Source organism: Leishmania infantum, chromosome 27, assembly GCF_000002875.2.
Source record: "Leishmania infantum JPCM5 genome chromosome 27".
Taxonomy (NCBI): Eukaryota; Euglenozoa; class Kinetoplastea; order Trypanosomatida; family Trypanosomatidae; genus Leishmania; species Leishmania infantum.
This window is the reverse complement of record NC_009411.2, coordinates 546,273-562,202: the sequence shown is the minus strand read 5'-3', so window position 1 is coordinate 562,202 and position 15,930 is coordinate 546,273. Positions and strand designations below refer to the sequence as shown.

Sequence of the window (15,930 nt, the reverse complement as noted above, 5' to 3'; positions counted from 1 at the left end):
AGAGAGAGGAAAGGCGAAGATAAAGGGGAGAGTGAGGCGGTGATGTGTAAACATGCTCACGTTAGGACGAAGACAAATAACAAAACTACAGAGAAAAGACTAAAGAGGAGAAAGAAGAAGGGGGAATGAGAAGGAGAAGGGCGAACATCAAACGAGGAGCCCATAAACACACACACACATAGAACGAAAATCAGAATAAGAATGATACATCGGCGTATACAAAAAGATGATAGAGAGACACAAACGTGCGTGTGGGGTGTGTTCTTGCCCCACCCTCCTACCCACCCCATTCGCACACCCTCGCCTCCATATAAGTAGAGCGCACAGGGGCGCACGAGCAAACACGCGAAAGGATAACGCACATGCGCGCCCAAACATGCGCGCCGATAACCAAAACGTGTGCGTGTGCGTGTGCGTGCAGCTGCAGAAATAGAGAAGCCGGGAAGAATTACGCAAGGCACAGAAGTGAAAAAAAGACACAAGTGGGAGGGGGGAAGATGAAGCAGAGAAAGGGAGAGGGAGGGGAGAGGAAGACGAGACGATGACCCCCCTCGTGGGAGCGCCCGAGATCGACGAACTAGCCCAGAAGGACACACGAGCATCCCTCTCAAAAGAAGTACCTCGTGCGCGAAACGAGATGCATGTGCGCAAATTGCATGCGACTCGAACCCCCACCACTGCCAAAGAAAAAAAATAGAGAGGGCACACAGACGCACGCACACACAAGGGGGAGGAGGGGGTTGATCCCTGCTCGTATGCCGAAAAGAGTGAGAGAGGCCGTCAAAGATGGCAAGGGACAGGCAAGGAGAAGCACAGCAACAACTATAAGAAGTCACATGCATTGCTCGTGGATAAAACCGGCAGCATGCCAGCTCACAAATGAAGTCATCCAATGGCGGGGAGGGTGAGAGGGTGGGTGGGAGGGAGAGGGGGGGGGTCACAAAAAGGCCAAGGCGGCCACCCGGCACTGCCAAATGCGACGAAAGAGGGGACGCGCAAGTCGCATATATATAAACGGCAGTGAGGGATATGAGGGAGAGGAGGGAAGGGGGGGTTCTCTTTGCGCTCTTTTTGATATCGCCCACACTCCACCTCTTCGATTTTCATGTGAAGCGTCAGGTTGTCCCTCGCGGCCACGCATACAGGGCAGTCGCACACACACAGAAAAACATGTACGTGCAGCAGTGTCCATGAAGGAATGCGCTGTGCAAGCCAACGAGCTTACCCATAGATGAACGGCATGCCAGTCGAACACTGAGGCATCTGCAAGTCCTCTGGTAAGCCCGCGGGTGGCGTCTGTCACACCAAATCGGCGACGTGTGACCATCAAGAGAACGTGAGAAAAATAAGCGAGACGGAGAAAAAGTGCATGCCTCTCACATGTGCTCGCGGCAGGAGAATCGAACACGGCGCACGTCGAAGCACTCGGTGGAGGCACTGTCTGCGTGTTCTTTGCCAAGGCCAGTCATAGTCGAAGACGCAGGGCTCTTGGGAGAGCGAAAGGCTATCGGTGGTCGGCGTTGAATGCGCGCCGACATGAGTATGCGGTAGCTGATAAGACAGGAGCAGGAATGGAAATTCGACCAGCAGCAAACACTGACGGCGAGCAGTCGCATCGAGCCCGTGCTCCCTTGTCACCAGTGCATCTAGGGCATCTTCATTGCGGTGATGGTGCGAGTGACCGCTCACGCGGGCCTCACCCGCTCGCGGTCGAGGTGCTTTCGCTCCTCCTCATCCGTGTCGCGGCCTGGGGCGGCCGAGTTCAGGGCGGCAGCAGAGTGGCTCGCTTTCTTCTTGCCATCTTCGTTTGGCCTCAGCGAGGCGGTCGCATCGCTGCAAGCGCCGCTTCTGTCGTTGCCTTTGCCAGTGCAGACCGACTTCAGATGCGCCTGGGCTCACTCCCTCGATTGCCCTCATTTAGTTACAGCCTCCTTGCCGTTGCGGGCGGCGGGTGGCTGCGGCGCGTGCCGAGCCTCCTTTTTCGGCCAGGGCTTCGCGCCGCCTTTCGAAGACGCAGCGGGCGGTGCGCTTCAGTGCTGTGCCGCCTTTCCTCGCTCACCGTTGCTAAGGAACCAGATTATCTCTCGCCAGCGCTGCCTGTACCGATCCACCTTCGTGGTAGAGTGCGGCTTGGCATTTTTAGCGGATCGTTCTTTGCCGCTCTCAGATCGCTTGTCTGTGAAGTCATCGCGAGGCCTCTGCAGTTGCGGCGGCGTCCGGCCGCCTGCCAAAGAGGCAGCATTGCTCTCATTATTGTGTTGATGAGGGTGCAGGTGCGATTGAGGTTCAAACGGCATAGGCGTCTCCTGGGACGCCGACTCGCGGTCGCAGCGGCGTCTTGCCGCGCGTATCTGGGCACGCTGCCGCTGCTCCCGCGCCGCATAGCCCTGCGACACGACAAAGTCGGAGGCTTCCTGAAACATGCGCATCTTCTCCGAAAGAGCTACTTCCTCCATGAGGAAACGGGAGTAGATGTTCTCGGCCGTGTGGAGTCGCGCCTCGTTCTCCTTTTGAAGCTGGCGAGCTGCCTGGCGCCACACAGGCTCCTGATCGACACAGAAGACAACAAACTTGCTGTACTCGCCCATCACCACAAATCGATGCATCTGCTCCGACACGGTCAGCAGCAGCTGGCTCAGCCGGTGGCGGTCACCCGCCTCCTCTAGCTCCAAGTCACGCCGCGCCTTCAAACAGCGGTGGATGAGATCCTTTCGCGCCGCGCACGTGCTGTCCTCCGTGCGCCACGCCGCCGCAAAGTTCAGAGCGCTTGCCGCTAAGACGCTAACCGGAAGTTCGCTTGTCGCCAGGTGCGCATGGTGGTGGATGTTAGACATGGGGGTGAGGGTGCGGGTTCTCGGAGAGCCTGGTGGGGTCATGCTCAGCGTGCCGACGCTATCTTGTCCTGCAAGGTAAGATGCGTCGCCAGAGGAGTCGCTCAGCAGCATTGGAAGGGCAATTTTCGCCGCAGGCTTTTCGTGAGCCACAATAGGGGTGTGCAGCCTTCGACGCTGTAAGGCCAGCGCCGGTTGAATGAATGGAGCCGCTGCCGCTGGGCGAATGCCAAGCGCACGGCACATCGTGTGTATCTGACTTAGATGGTCATCAGTTTTCATAAGCACCCTCTTCGCGCCTGTCACACAAACGCGCGCCTCGTTGATCATATATGCTGCCGCCGCGCATCCCTTTACACGGACATCGAAATGTGATTCGGAAACCATCGTGGGAAAGGAATGTGAGCGAGGCGCGCATGCACTGGTGTCGGGTTCAAAAAGCCCCCTCCAGAGGAAAGGAGAAGGTTGCCCGGAGTCTCGGTCAGCACAGAAGATGCGCGGAGTGCCTTCGTCTGCGTATGCGGGCGCGCGGTAATGATCACGCGCTGCAGACGCGTGAGGCTACGCCACGGCACCCCTGTCGCTTGCGGGGAAAGGTGAAGGACAAGGAGAGAAGAGCCTCACAGAAAAAAAAAAGGCAGCTGCTACGCATGCACGCGCAAAGTTCATCGCAATCCGTTTGTGTCAGGGGGCGTGAGGGAGAGGAGAGGTAGAAAATGGGTGGCTGCGTTTGTGTGTGGGAACGTTAACGCGCGCCAGAGACGGTACGGAAGAGCAAAGGCACACCCACACACAGACGGGACAGTAAAGAATGGTGTGTGTTCGTGTTTGCGGTTTTCTCGGCGGGCAAGGAGGGAGGGAGGGAGGGGCTGCAGCGATAGAAGGGTGGAAGGGGGCAAGCACACATGCACAGGCACATACACCCCTCCCCACAGGAGAAACCAGTAGCGCTGGGGTGCCCCTTACCCGGCCAACCTGAGGGGGAGGGAGGGGGACGGACGACAGTGGTGCGCTCACGTCCACGTGAATGTCCGGCGGGGAGCGCCTCTGGACGTTTGGAGGTTTGTCTTTGCCTTATGGCTTGATAGTTCTCACGACGTGGCGGTTCCGCCTCTAAGATGAGGTGGATGCGGACGTGACGAGCGGGGGTCCACAAGAAATTAACATAGGTGGGAAAGCGAGCTTTCCGGGTATCGAAGGGGTCACTAGAAGAGTTAAAGGCTAGCATGCAGCGTCCAGGATTCTGTTGATGAGGCTCTTGAAGGCCATCACGGCTCATGTTTGCTTTCAATAACTTCTCCTTGTCACTACCGTCGGGAAATACGCCGCCCAGGCTGACAGAGCAGAATATGTGCATACATATGCATGCATATGTATGCATACACTGCGAAGCTCTAGAAAGTAAAAAATATGAACACGAGCAGCAGCAGCAGCAGCACTGGTCCCTGACGTCCATCTTCACCAACACACCAGAGAGAAGACGAGGTGGGGAGAAGAGATTAAGTGGCAGAGCTCGCCTGCATGCACGGCTGCACTAGCTCAGAGAGAGCCACGAAAAAAAGGGGAAAAACAGAAAAGGAGGGCTGAAGTAGAAGGAGCAAGTGGGAGCAGAAGAGAGCAAAGCACGTTCGACAGCTCAGGCGGAATGTTGCTGTGAGAGTCGCCCGCTGTGATTGCGTGAAAGCGGGCTTCCTTTTCCTTCCCATCAGCACCCCACAATCGCGGCGATCAAGAGGAGGATGCGCATATTTGTGTAGACGACAGGGATCCTGAGAAAACAACGTGCAAACCGCAAGAGCGCAAAACAAGCAAGACAGGCATACGCGCACGTGATGGGGAGCGAGGAAAGTGGGAGACACACAAAAAAAAAAACGCACTCGCACTCGCCTATCGTGTGCCAGCCTGCATGCGTTATGAGGATGACGGGCAATGAGGAAGGGCGGCGTTTGGCGACGGCGGCGGTCAGAGAGGGGGGACGTTCTGGGGTGAGAAGAGGCACTCCAACATTGAAACAAAAAGAAAATCGGCCGAATGAGTGAAAGAAGTGCACAAGGACGAGAAAAGGAACAAGACAGCGGTCCGTATCAAGAGAGGACAAAGGTGTGAGCATTCGTGTGTAGATAGTGCCGACAGCGAGGCAGTGGATGACGAGCTCGGCTTTGATGCCCTCAAGGCATGAGCGCACGCTGTCCGAATTGCGCAAGAGAGAGCACGTGTGTCAGTGCACCAATACTCTCGCTTTTTTTTTGCCAGCGCGAGTGAAATGAGGTCGACACGAGGGCCGTGCTCGGCCTTCCAGTAAGGGACAGCTGACACATGCAGATGAAAGTGTACGTGACCCTCCAAAGCGGGAGGGTGAGGGGCAAGAGGACGGGTGAGAGTGGTGAAGCGCACTCTGAAGACTCGCTGCTGGTGTGTGTGTGTGTGTGTGTGTGTGCGACGAATGTCTTATTCTGAAGCACCAGTCGCAGATGTAATGGCGGGGGACGAAATAAAAGAGCGAGAGGAGTAAAAAGGCGAAAGGGGAGCAGGGGGCGGGAGACGATGATGAAGCAAGCGGCGCGAGTGCCAGCCGTGGGATGAGTTGATTGTTTCGCTCCCCTTTCCCGTCGAGTGTTAACCCCGCGTCAAGCGCATCACAGGTTTTCGGCCAACGAGACTGCAACGTCGTCACCGCAGCAGCAGTATCTGTGTATCTGTATGCTTGTGTGAAGGATGCACAGGATGCTGAGCAGCGTCATTGAAAAGGTCAACCGCAATTCGCACCAACAGCCGAGTGAAGTCAGGGGTAGCAGAACCGCCAGACCCTCGAAATCTCTGCCAACAACAAAAAAGAAAGCAACAGCGCTTGACTCCGAAATCAAGCCATTAAAAGTGAGCGCCGCCTCTTGAGCCGACGAAGCTGCCTCTGTCGGGAGAAGAGAGGGTGGGGTAGGGGGGCAAAGTCGTCTGTGCGCATCCGCAAGCGCAGACGCCCACAGTCGGTCGCAAACTGCTCATGGCGACGCTCGCAAAAGGACAACGATGTTTCCCGCAGCAGCTCAAGACGCGCTCTTCCTTGTCGTGTCGGCGCCGATGATATCCACCTCATCCATCTCAGTCGACGTGTCGAAGGCCACGTCCACCTTCCGATGCCAAAGCCGCATACGGAGCTCGACGTAGCGGTCGTACAGGGTGGTCCCCCAATTGCCGTGCATGGCGAGGCTCACGGCAGTGAACGGTGCGACAACAAAGGGGATGAGGCAGCGCGAGGCGGCGTGCATGCCAAGCAAAGCTGGAAAGAGGCGCGGCACGAAGGGATGGCGCCATGCGACGTCGCCCATGAACTTGGGGAACTTCACAGAGGTCAAGGGGAGCATGGAGACAGCGAGACCAAGAGCAGTGAAGGTGTAGGCAGACAGCTGCATCATGTAGACGCGCCGCGTCACCCCTTCAAGGTTATCAAAGTATGGATTGTTTTCGTACGGGAGGCCGCGGCGCTCGGCACCGCGGCGTCGTCGCATCTCTCGACTCTTGCGCAACTCGTACAGGACGCGGTGCTCGTGCACACGGTACTCCAAGATGGCGTTGCAGTAAACACCAAGAAGAGCGCAGTAAAGGGCAGAGAAGCAGGCACGCTGCCGCACCAGCCACCGCGGGGTGATACCGCGCACCCGCTGCGGGTATAAGCGAAAGCGGGCGTAGCAGAAGGCGACCAGGAGGTAGCTGAAAAACTCGGGCAGCGCCTGCGACACAGCCCGCGTGAGGAGCTCCGTGTACTCGACGTCTGAGCGATCTTCGTTAAAGCCGCCGGCTAGGGACATGCATCGGACGGAGAAGCGCCACGACACAAAGTCCGGTGTGGTTACGAACACCTTGTTTACATGGTTTAATATGTCGGACTTGTACTGCAGCTGCGCCACGGCATCGGAGAGAACATCGTCGCAGAAGATGTACGACAGCAGGCGCAGCACCGCTCGCTGAGGAAAGTAGGATTGCGAGAGTATCATGTGCCGATACGTCTCGCTAAAGTTGAACATCTGCATGCGATACTGCTCTGGCAGCCCGCAGCTGCCGATCAGCTCCGCTAGCGTCGACGCCTCCTCGACGGTACGGTAGCGCGACAGCATCATGCAAATGCGCACAAAATTGCGAACCACCTCCTCGTTAATGGCGTCGTAGCACATGCCACGTGCCAAGAAATGGGCGGTGAGGGGGGACGGCAGCGTCTGCAGAATGTCAGGTGCCAGGTGATGTCGCTCCACCACCTCGTACACGCGCTCATCGTACATGCCCAGCGTCATGAGCAGCTCCAGCTGCTTCTCCTGCGCGAGGCTTTCGTACCAGTTTGTTAGGATGCCCATGATGAACCGCAGCGTAAGCAAGAGCGCGGACAGTAAGTGAGCGACGGCGGCCTTTTTGGAGCAGCGCTGAAGCTGTCAGAGACGCGCGCGAGTGTCAGTACGGCTCTACAATTACAGAGGGCTCGAAGCGTGATCTACACCGCTTCACATTCGACGGTGCCCTTCCGTCCAATACCGTTGTACTATAAGGGAGGAAGGAGGTAGACGATTGGGAGAAGGGGAGAGGGGGCAACGATGAAGTGGTATAGCATTGTCCAAACTGTGTGGGTGAAGGCACACGACGAAACAGAGGCAAGGGGAGTGTGCGCGGTGCACGGCTTCCTTGAAGACGCTGGCACAGGTACCTCCGAGGGAAGGGAATAGGGTGTGGCGGCATGGCATAGCCTCCACACTGCAAGCATTCCACCGCTGCCATCACCGCCTCAACGGGGTGCAGCATACTGTGACCTTTGATGAGTTGTCCTCATGCACCCTGTGTGGGTACCCGCTGGGTGGCATCCTCGCCGCCGCTTTCTCCTCTCCAGGCGATCCTTTTCGCTTGCCTCCTCGGCCCTGTTGCTCCCTCTCTGTCGCTCGCATCGGCCTTTCTTTTATACTTGCTTGTTTTTCTTCGTGGTGGTCGGAGCTGATGCGCACGACTTTTCGTGTAGATGTTTAGCCGGGCTTGCCATGAATAGCCGTACGCCCCATGCATGGCACATGCGCACACATACATGTACGGCCTGCTGGGGAGTTGGTTCCGCTAGTTACGAACGAATACGCAGCGGTCGTTATACTGATTATACGGTGTTAGGCAAGAGCTGTCACGGGGTAAAAGAAGGCGCACACAGCGTGGCGAGGTGCATTGGCGTGCCGTTGGACCCCTTCACCAAAGGAGGGGTTCATGCGTTTGCGAGTGTCCCCCTCCCGCAGGACTCGATGGCATGATTCTCTCCTGCTTACTCGCTGTGGGTGTGCATGCTGGGGAAAAGGGGGCAGTGGGCGGGGGCACTGCTATTGTGTTGATGGATGATTGTGCCTCTGTGGGGCACCAGTGAGGGGACAGGAGCGTGGCAGTCGGCGCCGGTGATGATGCCGCCTCCACACTCTCACCGTCACTGTACAGGCACAGGCTTGGGGGCTACCTGGCACCCACTCACCCACTCTCGCGCCAAACTTTGCTGCCCTGTGTGGCCTAGAAGCTAAAGGTGAAGCCCCCTGAGGACGGGTCTAGCAGCGTCAAGCGGCCAAGCCGGCGTTTCTCCCGTGCCTGATGCTCCTCCTCAAGTTGCCGCGCCACGTCCTGCATCAGAGCCGGGTGCGCCGCCTTCATGGCGGCCTCAAACTCTTTCGCAAAGCCGCGCTGCCGCCTTTCTGTAGACTCCTCCGTCGCCGCGTCGGCATCCTCGTCAATGCCGCTGATGGACCCCTTCATGGCGCGCAAGAATTTGATCACCTTTGGCAAGTTGCACCGCGAGACGTAGTTCTGCGTAATGGCGATGGAATCTTCGAGGTTGATGATGAAGTGCCACCACCCGCACGGCACAAACATGATGTCTCCAGGCTCGCAGATGCACTCGTACCCGCAGTGCTGCAGCTCCTGCAGGCATGCGTCGTAGTAGTTCAAGAGCCACTCCGTCAGCGACACCGGGGTGGCTACCTCAGCCATGTCGGCACTCGGCACCACCCCGGGCGGTGTCGCCCCGGGAGGGAATAGCAGCCACCGTTTGCGACCCGTCATGTTCGCGTTCCACGCGTTGGTGTAGTTGGGGTCCACGTGGAAGCTGCTGCCACTACGCTGCGGGCCCGCGACGATCCAGCGAAACTTGGGTCGGCGGTCGCCAAGTGCTGAGAAGAAGTCATCTCGGGCGAAGTAGGGTGGCACCGTGTACAGCTTCTCTGCATCCAGCACACTCCCGAACTCGGCGTCGAACATGTATATCGGCCGCTCGTCGTTCTGCTCCGTTGCGTAGTGCACATAGTCTTCCAGATCCATGTTTGTGTGCTCGCAGCGCAACGGTGACGTCACAGGGCAGCCGCTACGCACAAGGGAGTCCTTCTTGTCCGCTAGGTTGGTGAAGCGGCCTTGGAGGATCTTGAAAAGCGGCCACTCCGTCGCCACGTCTGTGATCACGACTGGCACGTTCGGCTTTTCAAAGCGGTCGTGGAACTCATCGACAGAAATACGGCTGCACCGCTCGACAGGGCGAAACTTCGACATGTACCGTGGGCTACGGCTCTGAGGCGCGTCCACCGAATCCGCCAGCTCGGCGGTCGAGGAGGTCGACGCAGCCGCGGGCCATGCCGCAACTTGCTGCCTCTTTCGACTCTTGGACCCAGCGTTCTGCCCCGCACTCTTCTCGGTCCGCACTGCGGAAGACGAGAGCGACGGCGACGCCTCCTGCGGCTCCTCAGCGACGGGGTGCAGGTGATAGTAGGGTGGTAGAATGGTGCACATCCATGCCTGGAAGAGCTGATCACAGAAGAAGCGTCGGCGCACGCACACCGGTGTGTGGCGTGCAAATGCAGCAGATGTCTCACCAGCAGGCGCCGGAGTAGCCCGCATACGTTTGCTCTCCACCTTCGACCTCTTCTTGGAGGGGGTGCTGTTCGTAATGGAAGCGGCAGGGACCGCGTTCGGCGTGCCGCCATGCACCGCCACGTAGCCTCGCACTGCCGTTTCCTTCCAGCTGCCACGGAACCGCAGGTACGACGGCGACAAGGCTGTGTACGCTGCCTTGAAGGCATCTGTGCAATGCACTAGTACATACCAGCCCGTACAGCTGCGCGACAGTCGGCACAGATCGGGCACCTCGAGAAAGGCGAGAAAGCACTGGACGAGTTCCAGGTAGGGCTGCTCCGTGTGCTCCTTGTCGTCATCCGTGGTTGCGGCGGTGAAGATGGAAAAGGTGCCGAGTCGGTCGAATATGTCAGAGCGCTTGACGGCGTTGCCGCGTGGGTAAATACCGTAGGGGTGGGGTCGATACCACGTCTGCATCGTGCTCACCTCCGGCTGGCGGGTGTGTTAATCGTGTGCCTGCACAGCGTGAGAGGGTCAGCGGTACTGCATGGATATGAGGGAAAGGGTAGACTAGCGCACTCTCAATCTATCGATATTCTGTTTGAGAACCTGTGTTGGATGCCGCGGTGCTGCTTCGATGGAGATGATTCCAAAAGGCGTAGGCAGAGAGTGCGGAAAGAACGGCGAGATCGAGACAGACCGACAGAGGCTGCAGCACCCACGCATGTGAGAGGGAAAGATAGAAACCCTCACCCGGGGGTAGGAGATGTGACGCTGCTCTCATCTGCACGCCTTCCCATAGCAAGCCAGGAGTGCCACAGATCAAATCGCCCTCCGCATGAGAAAAAAAGGTTATCAAAGAGAGGCAGGCGCACCCCCACTACCGCTCAGTGATTCGCACTGGTACGTGACGTCTCTCTCTTACACAGGGGAACACCTGCTTTTTTGAGCAGCCTCATCGCGCCCACAAAGTCCTGCATCGATGCAGAGAAGGTGAGACTCGAGTGAATGTCTGGAAGTCTTTGTCGTTCAATTAGCGCATTAAGGAACACTTACGCGCGCAGACACACACGCACACACACACACACATCCAAACGCATACGCACACGCACACCTTCCGCTAACGTATCTGTGCGCTATCAGTAGCGGCACACGAGCGAAGGATAATGCACACAAACACAAAAGGAGGCACAGGAGGCAGAGAAGAGACCAGCCCACTTGCGCGACTCACAACAGGGTGGTGTTGGTGGGAGAATGAGAAGGAGAGAGCGAGGCAAAAGAGAAGCGCAGAGGACCCGTTGCCCCGTGACTCGCCGACACACCGCGAAACAGTCGCCAGCGAAATTGGCAGATAGCGTGGTTGTCAGCCGGAAGTGAACTACACCGTGCGCTCCTCAAAAATACAAACAGAAGAGGAGAGTAGCCCCGCAAGCGCACGCCGTGAGATGAGCGACACACACGCACACACATGCGTGCGCATACGCGCATAGATTTGCCTTCAGCCAAAAAGGTGGGGGTCGCTGAACGACCTCACTGGGGGGGGGGGCTGCCGGTTCCCCTTGTGCATCAGCGACGGCGCGAAGGGAAGAGAACCCACCAGGAGTGCGCCCGGAGAGCAACACGGAGCACGAGCAAAATAAGAAAGCACAAACATGCGAGAGGCGATTGAGACGAAAGAGGGGGTGGGGGGGGTGAGGGGCGGGGCGGGCGCCGAGGAACCAAACAAAAACCCTGAGGCTCTCATGAGCCTTTGGAGGCTCCGTGCTTGGCCCGCCTCCTCTCCTCGTTCTCTCTTGTACTCACTAGCCTCACGCCTGGGATTGGACTACAGCGCCCACATGCAGCACCAGGCATCCGCTAAATGCGCTCGGCCGTCTCGATGTTCAGCAGCTCCAATGTCTTCTTGAGGGTGATGCGGGTAAGCTCGACTAGGCACAGGCGGCTGTTCTGCAGCGGGTCATCCAAGACGCGGCAGTTTTGGAAAAAGTTGGAGAAGTTTGTCATGAGCTCGTACGCGAAGTCGGCCAGGTGGTGCGGGAAGAGATCCTCAACGGTCTTGAGAATCACCGTCTGGAAGCGCAGCGCGCACAGCGCGAGGCTCTTCTCCTGCGGGGTCTCGAGAGAGATGTCGGTGATCTCGAGCAGCTCCTCATCCGCTATGCCGGCCTTGCGCTTGATAGAGCAGATGCGGGCGTACTGATAGAGAAGGAACACGGCTGTGTTTCCAGACATGTCCAGCATCTTGTCGTAGCTGAAGGCGTAGTCACCAGTACGCGTCTGCTTGAGATCGAAGTACTTGATGGCGCCAATGCCGATAATGTTGGAAAGCTTCTGCATCTCTTCCTCCGAGTGGCCTTGGCTGCGCTCGCCCGCCTCACGCTCCTTCAGGATCGCAAGGGACCGCTCCACCGCCTCGTCCATGAGGTCCTTCAGCTTCACCGTCTCACCCGAGCGCGTCTTTATCTTCTTGCCATCTGCACCCGTCACAAGGCCAAAGCCGGCGTGGTCCCATGTGGCATGTTCCATCCAGCCCATGTCCTTTGCCGTCTGCATGCACATGCGGAAGTGCTCGTACTGGCCCAAATCGGTGCAGTAGATGACGCGGTTCATCTTCTCGATGACGAAGCGGTGGTACGTGGCCGTGACATCTGTCGTGTCGTAGGTGTAGCCGCCATCACTTTTCACCACCATCAGCGGGAAGGAGAAACGGGGGACAAGGATGCTGTCGCCCTTGACAATCCCCGCAGCCTCGAACACCTCCAGGAAGAGAGGATCGAGCTGCTTCTTGTACAGGGGTGCGAGCTGGGCCATCAGCTTGTCCAGGTCCACGCGGATATCAAACTTGTTCCACGGCTTCACCTCCTTCTTCGACAGCGCCACCGACTCCTCACCCTCAGTCCCGGTCAAGATGCCAGCCTTCTTCATGGCGGCAAGCAGGTTCGGGTGGTACGACGGACCATCGCGCGAGACGAGCGCGAGGTGCTGACTCGCCAGCTTTGTCATGTCACGCGCATCGAGGCTATCCAGTTTGCGCGCCTCCTTGCTGACGATGAGCTTCGCGCCGTCACTCACCTCGATCTGTCCCGCCTCCTCCAGCAGATCGAGCACCTTTGGAATAAGCGGGTTGTAGAAGCTCTCACCGCGCTCCTCGATGGTGGCGCCGAGGCGGGTGTAAACCTTGTCGAACTCCTCGCGCGACACGTCGCAGATGTACTTCCACGCCTGGATAGAATCCTCCTCCAGCGCCTGCAGCTTCACCACCTCGAGGCGGGCCTTCTCCTTGAACTCCTGGTCCTCGTCGAAGCACTTCTTCGCCGCGCGGTAGAAGTCGGTGAGGTCAGAGATGTCCGGCGGGTTCGTGGTGTAGTCGGGGAAGTTGCGCTTGATGTACAGAATGAGCATGCCAAACGCCGTACCCCAGTCGCCGATGTGGTTGATGCGTGCAACGTCATGCTGGCAGAACTCCAGCAGGCGGCTGATCGACTCGCCGATGATGGTGGAGCGCAGATGTCCGACATGCATCTCCTTGGCAATGTTCGGCGCTGAAAAGTCGACGAGCACGCGCTGCTTCGTCACGACGGGTGGGCGGATGCCCTGTTTCAGCACCTCCTTCACCATCCTAGCCACCCATTCCTTGCGGATGCTGACATTAATGAAACCCTTGGGCGTGGGTTCGAACTCGTCGATGATATCATTGCCGACCAAGTTCTTTTTGAGCTCCTCGCCGACCATCTGCGGGCTCATCTTTATTGGCTGCTGCTGCTGAGAGAGCACCTTCACCAGCCCCATGGCATTGTTGCACTGATACTCGCTCACCTTGCCAAGGGTGATGAGAGGCTCCTGGGCCGGGACGAGCGGGAAGGCCTTGGCGATGGTCGCCTTGACAATCTCCTTCAGCGCCAGCTCCACATTCACGGTAGCGGCAGCGGCGCACATGATGACGCAAAGACGCTGACGGTTCCAAACAGTGGCTTTTATTTTGTTGTAAGGAGCTTGTTCTCCTCTTGTGTGTTTGTCAGCTTGCGGGTCGAGTTAAATGGGGTGTTGGGCACTAGCGACAGCATCCAAACGCGTATAGGCGGACAGGTAGGCACAGACGTGCACTCACTCACAGACCCGTGTCAACGCGACAAGCGATTATGTGGGGAAGGGACGAGGGGCAAGGGCAAGGGAAAGCCAGATATTGGCGCACGTGTAGAGCGAGAAAAACAATAAAAAAAGAGCGACAAGCCAGCAAATGTGTATGAGTGTCAGTGTGTGTGTGTGTGTTTTTCATGTTAGAGGAAAGTGGAAGAGGAGGGGGCGGCAAGTGGAATAATAACGAGAAGCGGGATAGAGATGCAATGAGGAGCCAGAGGAAGGGTGCAGGCACGAACGAAAAGTTCGCCTTTTCCCCCTGATCTGCGCATGGCGCAACTGATGTCCGCCACCCGTGCTACTCCTCCCTCCACGCCGCCCCCTTCATCATTCACCGCTCTTTGGGAAACTTAGCGAGTGCCCCACGGGGAAGCATCCACGGACGCGGAGAGAGGTGGCGAACAAAGTCGACATGAATGCCATAACTCTCACATGTGAGCGCTACTAGGCATCGCGTGGCCACACTGACGCTTTTCGACTGCGTTTACTCATGTGGAGGGTTGTGCGCGTGCGTGTGAAGTGCAGCGTCGAAGACGAAGGGATTAAACAGAGGGGGAGATGGCGGGCGGTACCGCAATCCTCTGCTACGCAATACTGTCCAATGATGGCATTCTCTTCTTTCTTACAAGTTCATTAGTATAGAAAGAAAAATAACTCAGCTCGTGTTTCTCGGTGTTACGTGTTTGTGCCTGCGTGCACTTGTGTTGGTGTGCGTACCGGTTCGTGGCAGGCAACGCAAACAAATATGGAGGGGGTGGGGTGGAAGTGGTATGTGCGCCATGGCATCCATGTGCGGGGGTCTTTTCGTGCGCACTTGCGTGGAAATCGATAATGGAAGTGCAAGATGGCGAAAACGAGGAAGGATGGTGAGGGAGGCTACGGCGCCGTGCAGGTGTGCAGCTACTCTCGTGTCCGTCTAATAGCCTACATGCGACCCGGGAAAAAAAAACAGATGCACTTACACAGGAGAGTGTGGCACTAAAAAGATCGAGACGACGATGAACCACCACAAAAAGAGGAGAACAGAGCCATCCGACAATGTGAAGCGATTACGCACACGCACACACAAATGGTAGATGGCAGAAAAAGAGCAAGAAGAGAGGCATGCGGGGAGGGGAAAAGAGGGAGTTCAAAACCACATCGATGCACAAGCAGAGAATGAGACGAGCACCAACACCGGCGGCAGCCACGTCGTTCTCACAGATGCACATATGTATCGTGATTGCGACGAATGGTACATGTGCTGCTGTTCTGCTGCCGGCATAGTCACCCCTCCTGGGCGGCGATGTGGTGGTGAAATGGTGATGGAGGAATATTGAGCTGCCCCTCTACGGCAAGCCTCGCTCCTTAGCTCTCGCCGCCTTCCTAGCCTGTGCTCTCCGTTGGTGCTTCACTGTTGTGGGTGGGTCACTCCTCCCTGCATTAACCCCCACATCCACCCCCATCACCTCCGCTTTTGAATGTCTCATCCCTCACCTACCCTCTCACTACAACGAGGAGACCTACCCAGATACTTACCCACACATCGAGACGCACTCCTGTATAAGAGAATACTCCACCTACGCACACACGCGCACATGTAAGCGCACCCTCGTCTACACCACACCATTCGCGAGCACCTTGTCGTCCTTGGCATAAAAAGACAGAAGAAAAACAAACAACAACAAAAAAAAGACAGCGCATCCCACGCATCAGCACCACCAATATCCAACTTTGGTCCTTAGTCATTCCTTCGGCCTTTGCCTCATTGCCTTGTGTGTGCATGTGTTTTTTTTTCAGTTGTGTGCGTTCACAAACCTCATCGCCACCATCCGAAACACATCGTCTGGCCTTCGTATACTTTTCGGCACCCACCACGTACCGCATTGCAGAAAAACACAGAGACGCAAAACAGCACAAAAACAGAGAGAGAGAGGTGGGCACGCCGTTTAAAAACAAACACCCACCCACACGCACACACACCGACCAACCAACAGACAGACAGACAAGAAAACAAAGGAAACATGGTCACGGACACATACCACGTGAAACAAGAAAAGGAGAGGGGGAGGAGAAAAAACAAGACAGAGACGCCGGAGACCCAAAGACGTGAGAGGCAGAAGAAGAGCAAGACGACAAG

The 15,930-nt window shown here is 57.2% G+C and overlaps 4 protein-coding genes across 4 annotated transcripts; all 4 read right to left on the bottom strand.

Moving 5' to 3' along the window:
• Positions 1-2,030: 2,030 nt before the first annotated feature.
• LINJ_27_1260 (hypothetical protein, unknown function) lies at positions 2,031-3,113 on the bottom strand (the record flags this gene model as incomplete). The annotated part of the gene is made up of 1 exon (XM_001466333.1): positions 2,031-3,113. One exon carries the CDS (start codon positions 3,111-3,113, stop codon positions 2,031-2,033), a length of 1,083 nt encoding a protein of 360 aa, XP_001466370.1.
• Positions 3,114-5,872: 2,759 nt separating this feature from the next.
• LINJ_27_1250 (conserved hypothetical protein) lies at positions 5,873-7,174 on the bottom strand (the record flags this gene model as incomplete). Its single annotated transcript, XM_001466332.1, has 1 exon — positions 5,873-7,174. The coding sequence occupies one exon, from the start codon at positions 7,172-7,174 to the stop codon at positions 5,873-5,875; it is 1,302 nt and encodes a 433-aa protein (XP_001466369.1).
• A 1,174-nt stretch (positions 7,175-8,348) lies between these two features.
• Positions 8,349-10,151, bottom strand: LINJ_27_1240 (conserved hypothetical protein; the record flags this gene model as incomplete). The annotated part of the gene is made up of 1 exon (XM_001466331.1): positions 8,349-10,151. The coding sequence occupies one exon, from the start codon at positions 10,149-10,151 to the stop codon at positions 8,349-8,351; it is 1,803 nt and encodes a 600-aa protein (XP_001466368.1).
• Positions 10,152-11,531: 1,380 nt separating this feature from the next.
• Positions 11,532-13,610, bottom strand: LINJ_27_1230 (putative arginyl-tRNA synthetase; the record flags this gene model as incomplete). The annotated part of the gene is made up of 1 exon (XM_001466330.1): positions 11,532-13,610. The coding sequence occupies one exon, from the start codon at positions 13,608-13,610 to the stop codon at positions 11,532-11,534; it is 2,079 nt and encodes a 692-aa protein (XP_001466367.1).
• Positions 13,611-15,930: the final 2,320 nt, after the last annotated feature.